The sequence below is a fragment of the Triticum aestivum genome, chromosome 7B, assembly GCF_018294505.1.
Source record: "Triticum aestivum cultivar Chinese Spring chromosome 7B, IWGSC CS RefSeq v2.1, whole genome shotgun sequence".
Classification (NCBI taxonomy): domain Eukaryota; kingdom Viridiplantae; phylum Streptophyta; class Magnoliopsida; order Poales; family Poaceae; genus Triticum; species Triticum aestivum.
This window is the reverse complement of record NC_057813.1, coordinates 680,949,076-680,955,621: the sequence shown is the minus strand read 5'-3', so window position 1 is coordinate 680,955,621 and position 6,546 is coordinate 680,949,076. Positions and strand designations below refer to the sequence as shown.

Below are 6,546 nucleotides of genomic sequence, written 5' to 3'. Positions count from 1 at the left end.
GTGTGGGGTTTTGTGTTGTGTTGGGACCGCGTGTTGGAAATAACATGGCGGATAGTTCGGACAACGACATTGCTCCCCATATATGAGATGGATTTGGGGCAGCCTGTACTAAACCCGGGCAAACGTCGGGCCGGGCCGGGTTTCGGGCCGGGCTTGTAAAAGCCCGACCTTCATTTCTCAAGCCCGAGCCCAGCCCGAAGCCTAAAATACTCCCTGTTTTCAAGCCCGAGCCCGGCCCAAAATCAAGCCCGAAGCCCGAAAGCCAGGCCCGAATGCTGTTTTTTAGTACGCGCACGTGCAAGCCCGGCCTGAAATACAGAAAAATTGAAGCTCGAGCCCGGCCCGAATTATCTTTCGGGCTGCAAAACAAAGCCCGAGCCTGGCCTGAATGTCAAGCCCGACCTGGCCCAGCCCGGGTCGTCGGGCCGGGCTGCCCATGCCCGGGTTTAGCCCGGACTGTCCAGTCGGTTGAGTTTTGAGACCGTTGGGCGCCCATTTGAAGTCCGAACATGCCCGGACGTACGAGGAAGAAATGAGCTTCGACCATAGAGGTGACATTAATCATTTATTTGATTCATTTATATACATTATAGCCCGTAGCAACGCACGGGCATTCTACTAGTATGTTGATTAGAAGTTCGGTAAGTAAATTAAAATGAAATTGGTTCAGAAGGTACGTAAATTAATGTGATTGATTATCGTATACATAGAAGGTTGGGCGAAGGGGCGGTAGGAAGAAAGATGAAATGAGAACCTTACGTTGTTTTTAGGTAGTAGAGATAGAGATAACAAGCTAACCACATTCATGCTACTAGTCGTGTGTTTCACATTAAAATTTTACTGCTATTTCCACAGTAGTTTTGCAAACCTTTGTGTTATAGAGTGGCCTGCTTATATCATATCAGGGCATGACACCGCATCCGTCCTGAACACGAATACGGGAGCCAGTCATCCAATGATATCCACATATATTTTTAAAATAAATTTAAACAAACTGGATAAATTACATGCAAATCGAATAATTTTTATATAACCAAAGCACATTTAATATCTTTCGGACATTTTTTTAACTAAAGCATACTCTAACCTAGTATAAATGATCCGCCGACGCCCATTCCCCATGTCTGGCCGGCCAAGAGCCCCGCAAAATGAAGCTCCAGCTCCGCCACCGCAGCCTACAAGTGGCTAATCGGCTGACGAGGATGAGCCCACCAAGCTTAGCTTCAGTGGGAGGGAGAGACCTGTCGGCGCCCTCCCACACTCTACTCTGCCTCGCCGCCGCCGCCCGCGAACATGTCGGCGTCATCGTCGTGGCGCCGTGCCGCGGCCGTGGCGAAGTTGCCAACCTCCTCGCTATCGTCGTTGTCAGGCCTGTAAACTTCATCCGACGCCTCGTCCATCTCCTTGTAGGCGGTCTCTAAATCCTCCTGATACTGGCGGTAGCACTAGCGATCACGGCGGAGCGGTAGGACTGGAGCAACGCCTCTTTCTTGCCAATGTCCATGTACGACGCGATGGCCATGACGACAATGAGTAGTTCCTCCGCGCGTCGGTGCTTGTCGAGGAGGCGGCAGTTGTAGGCCTGGTCAACCTGCGCCTGCCGGAACGCGGCCTCCCGCTCCCAGCACCATGTCTGTGTAGTGAGCACGAGCCTCGCCCATGGTGATGCCGGCATGGGCCAGCGAGGACGATGTTGCCAGCTCGTCATCTGCCGCCTCTGTCATTGGCGTGTCTGCAATGCCAGCCTCCAGTGAGCTCATTTGTCTGGTGGCTTGCCAGCCGGCCGCAATGGCGGCTATCTCCTCCATCGGACGAGAGACGTCCAACAAGGCTTTTGAGCTCGAGGAGGCCATGGCGGGTGTGGTGTGGAGTGGAGATAGAGAGCGGAGGAGGGTGGGTGGATGCGGCCGTGTTGCCGGACTTGGGTTTAAATAGAGGGCGGAGGGCAGGCCAGGCGGCGAGGTCCTTAATGGTGTGCAGCAGATGGACGGACGGGTGGCGCCGGAGTAGATTCCTTGGCAGCCGCGTATGTTTAATGGAGGAAGGCAGATGGACTAGTGCAGTTTGAGTGTTGAGAGACGTCGCGTGCACCGGGAAGCGGCGACACTCTTAGTCAGCGCGCCGCTTCAATGCCGTCTCCAGTGAGAGGTCGCGTACGCTCTCGGCCGGCATGAATGCGGCACTGGCGCTCTAAAGTGGTGCCGACCAGCATCGGTGGGAAACCGCACGGGTAAAGGAGAGGGTTTTTGGGTGGGCCTTGTTTGCCAGTAGCGGACGTGGCAGCGGTCCGGACGGACGCAAAGGCTTGTTGACAAAAGTGTGTCTCGATCGTCGAACGGACCTATATAGGACCGCGTTGGATGACAAAACACGTCTGAACCACATGATCTATACGATTGCTGGCGGTTTGAGGGTCAGCGTTGAAGATGCCCTGAAGCCTCATAGTTGATAATTAGTAGAATATTTACTTCACAAAAATATGAGACATCAACACTATGTTACTGACGGTGCATTTCTACACACTCTAATTCTCATGAGAGCAGATGTGTTGAATGCAACTTCCTTACAACATGTACTGGATACCTATTGTGCAAGTTTAGGACAAATGGTGAGTCTGGCTAAGTCTAGCATATTCTTTAGTCCCAATACCAGTGTTGTTTCAAAAGCAAAAATTAGTCAAATTCTTCATATTGATACAGAAGCTTTATCAGATAAATATCTTGGGCTACCAGCTATTGTTGGAGCTGATAAAAGTGATTGTTTTAGGCATTTCATTGACAGAATTAAAGCACGATTGATAGGATGGATGGAAAAACAACTTTCTGTTGGGGGTAAAGAGATATTATTAAAAGCTGTGGCACAAGCTATCCCAGTTTTTGCTATGTTGGTATTTAGTCTTCCCAAGGGGATTTGCAAAGAGATCACGGATATTGTTGCTCAGTTCTGGTGGGGTGATGATGAAGAGCATAGAAAAATGCACTGGATGGCATGGTGGAAATTATGCATCCCAAAGAGTGAAGGAGGCATGGGTTTTCGTGATCTATACTCTTTTAACTTAGCTATGTTAGCTAAAAAATGCTGGAGACTCATTACTGACCCAGATTCTTTAGTTGCAAGAGTTTTGAAGGCCAAATATTACCCCAATGGGAGTATACTGGGTGCTACCCCAAAAAATGGTTCATCTTTTACATGGCAAAGTATACTAAAGGGTCTTGATACTTTTAAGAGAGGATATATTTGGAGGATTGGTACAGGTGAAGAGGTAAACATATGGAGGGACCCTTGGATCCCTTCGAGTTCTGACATGAAGGTCATCACACCGAAAGGCCAATCAATACTTACTAGAGTTTGTGAGCTTATTGACCCAGTGTCCGGTGAATGGGATGAAGAGCTTCTTGAAAATATTTTTTACCCCGTAGATGTTAGAAGGATTCTCCAAAACCCTATTAACTTCCAAGCTTTTGACGATTTCATTGCATGGCAGCCAAACAGAACGAGTACCTTTTCTGTCAAAACTGCTTATCATTTGCAATGGATGCACACTTATAGGGCACATGCAAATATAATGGAACGGCCGAGTGGATCCACGTCTCTGGCAGTTTGGAATACTCTTTGGAAATTACCGGTTCCACGTAAAATCCAGATTTTCTGTTGGAGAATTTTACGAGGGATTCTTCCTCTTAAAGCTATCCTGACCAATAGGCATGTTGGCTCTAATGGCGCATGCCCGATCTGCCACCAGGGCGCGGAAGATATTCGGCACCTCCTGTTCCAGTGTGTGAACGCGAGGGACTTGTGGAGGCGTCTAGGAATGTCGGACCTCATAGATAAATCCTTGCCGGTGGACAGGTCGGGATCTATTATTTTTGAGCATCTGCTATCACTTCCGGATGATCATCTAAGTATACACCCAAGTGTGAACTTCAAACAAGCATTAGCAGTAGGAGGATGGTATCTTTGGTGGGTTCGGAGACAACTGACACATAATGAACCTGTACCGCCGAGTTGGAGATGGCCAATATCTATTCTATCTATTGCAAGAAACTTCCAGAATGCCTCGACAAAATCATATGACATGCCTGAAACACGATGGTGCAAGCCAGACCCAAGATTCACAAAGTTAAACGTCGATGCATCTTTCTTTGCAGATGATGGCAGTGGTGCAACGGCTGCCATTCTCAGAGATGATAGGGAAAACTTCATCGCCGCGCAATGTAAATTCATCTCGGTGGCAGCTGATGCAATTACCACGGAGGCGATGGCTATGAGAGATGGACTATCATTTGCCAATTCTTTGGGATTTAACCGAATTGAAGCGGAGTCAGATTCTCTCCAAGTAATCAACTTTTGTACTGGTCATATACGATGGTGGGATGAAGCCGCAGCATTATTTGCAGAGTGCGTGGATATAAGCACTACAATTGGGAAGGTCATATTTAAACATTGTTTTCGTTCTTGTAATCAAGCAGCTCATGTGCTAGCTAACTACAGTTATTGTAATAAGTCTACTTTAAGTTGGTTAGACGAGCCACCTAACTTTGTGGTTGGTAAGCTCGTAGACGATGTAAACGTCTTTTAATTTAATAAAGCTAGCCATGATGACCTTCCCTCAAAAAAAAACACTATGTTATTGGGTTGCCCCAGTAACATTGTTATTTCTTGATTTTTTAAATATAAACACTATGGATACTTCATTTTCACGTCACCATAATTCAAGAGCACTATGTTTCTACCGTAAACAATTCAACATAATTTAAAATCCATAATTCTGCAATTCAAATTCAAACATGAAACAATGGCTTCAACATGAAACAGGGATCAAACGTAGAGCATCACTCAGTCCCATTTCTACTCCGAATAGCACCCGCTCCCATCCTTGATGCTAGAATCCGCGCACGCATTAGTTCCACATACTTTCTTTGTGTTTCACTGAGCGCACTGATGTCCATGAACATGATCTTATATTCTTGCTCCATCTTCTTTAGGCACATTTCCTCTCTAAGGACTCTCAACTTCTCTTCTTCAATTGCCACCTTGCGCTCCTCCATGGCCTTGACCTCCATCCCCCTTGATCCCTTCTCTTGCTTTTTCTCTACCTCCATCTCCTTTTTTACAGTGATCATCTCTTGGACCCCGGACTGGAACACAACACCATGTCCTCCTTTTCTCAGCTCCTTCTCAGCCTTCCTCTCCAACGGACTGTTTCTGGTGGGCGCCGCCGAGCTTGGTGTGGGACTTCGACCATCCTCATCACCAGTACCATTGACTTGGACTTGCTCTGTGTCAAACATCAGAGATGATGAATTCTTTGACCTCTTGTTGGGTGGATAACAATCATTGCTCCTCTGTTTCCTCTTCTCATTGTTCTTACCGTTGGCCTCAACTCCACAGGGTAAGTTCTCAACAGGATCCAATAATCTCATTTGCTCGCACTTGAATTTGTGGTCAGAATGCCAATGCTTTAACTGGCATTCTCGAGAACTAAATAAGAAAATAAACGTAAGACATATGCCATGAGAAGTACAGCAGCATGATATAAGAACTAGTGTAAAACATGCCCCAACAATCGTGTGCACATGTTTGAGTACTGAAGCCTATTTAAACAACAACAGTACTCCAAGAATGTGAGTTGGGACAGGAGTCAAATCATCTGCTGTTCATGAGTCTATTCAATTGACTCATCATAATGACCAACACCCAGGATATAACAAACAGCACGTTGGAAGATAAATTTTACCGTATAACTTTCCTGTGGGAATTAAAGATGAATTGAGGCGCGTTGGAAGTTTTCTACAATCAAACCAGGCATAAAAGCCACGCCATATGTATACTACCAAACAAGCAACATGGAGCGGGAGGGAGGAAGGAAGAGGAGGAGGAGATGCACCAGTATTTCATACGCCTGCACAAGCCGCACATCTTGTTGCTGGCGACGCCGCACTGCGCGCAGCGCCTCGGCTGGGCCGCCCTCTGCGGCTGCGCCGTGGGCTGCTGCTGATTCCTCCCGGGCGGCATCGCGTAGGCGGCGTGGTGGCGGTTATGGTCGTCCGGGGTGGCGAGTCCCGCGGCGTCGACGAAAAGTAGCGCGAGGCGGCGCGCGCGGCGGCAGCCGGCGATGAAGAGCACGAACCACGAAGCCGACGAACGCCGACTGGATCCCCGCCGACAAATCGTGCCCCAGCCCCGCGCCAGAGTTGCGGATCCGACCCCTGGCATCTAATCTAATATACCCGGCCAGTCCTAGGGTTAGCCAGCACGCCCGCCGAACCCGACCTCGACCAGGGCCTGGTCCCGGACCCGAACTAGAGTCAGACTCGGGTCGCTCGCGCCTCCACGCCACGTCCGAGAGTCTTTCATGGGCAATGACAGTGAAACCAACAAAAGCGGGTTTTGGGCAATGTTTGTCTCCAACGAGTTTAGTTTCTTCCTTTTATGGAGACAACATAAAAGGCTGTATTTTGTCAAAAAAAAAAACACAAAAGGCTGTAACTCACTAGCTCTAAATAAAGAAAACATATAAGGTTGTACCATTGTTGGCATTTTCCA

The 6,546-nt window shown here is 48.1% G+C and overlaps 1 protein-coding gene across 1 annotated transcript; it reads right to left on the bottom strand.

Annotated features, from left to right (window-relative positions):
* Positions 1-4,735: 4,735 nt before the first annotated feature.
* Positions 4,736-6,216, bottom strand: LOC123158439 (uncharacterized). Its single transcript, XM_044576430.1, has 2 exons — positions 5,888-6,216; positions 4,736-5,481 (listed from the first exon to the last, which is right to left on the bottom strand). The coding sequence occupies exons 1-2, from the start codon at positions 6,214-6,216 to the stop codon at positions 4,833-4,835; spliced, it is 978 nt and encodes a 325-aa protein (XP_044432365.1). The 3' UTR covers positions 4,736-4,832.
* Between the last annotated feature and the right edge of the window lie 330 nt (positions 6,217-6,546).

Bases quoted from the DNA above. Each gene is read 5' to 3' on its own strand.
- LOC123158439 (XM_044576430.1), bottom strand. From the start codon at position 6,216: ATGCCAGGGGTCGGATCCGCAACTCTGGCGCGGGGCTGGGGCACGATT. The intron at 5,482-5,887 runs GTGCATCTCCTC...TTTCTTATTTAG, and splicing joins TGCAGGCGTATGAAATACTG to TTCTCGAGAATGCCAGTTAA.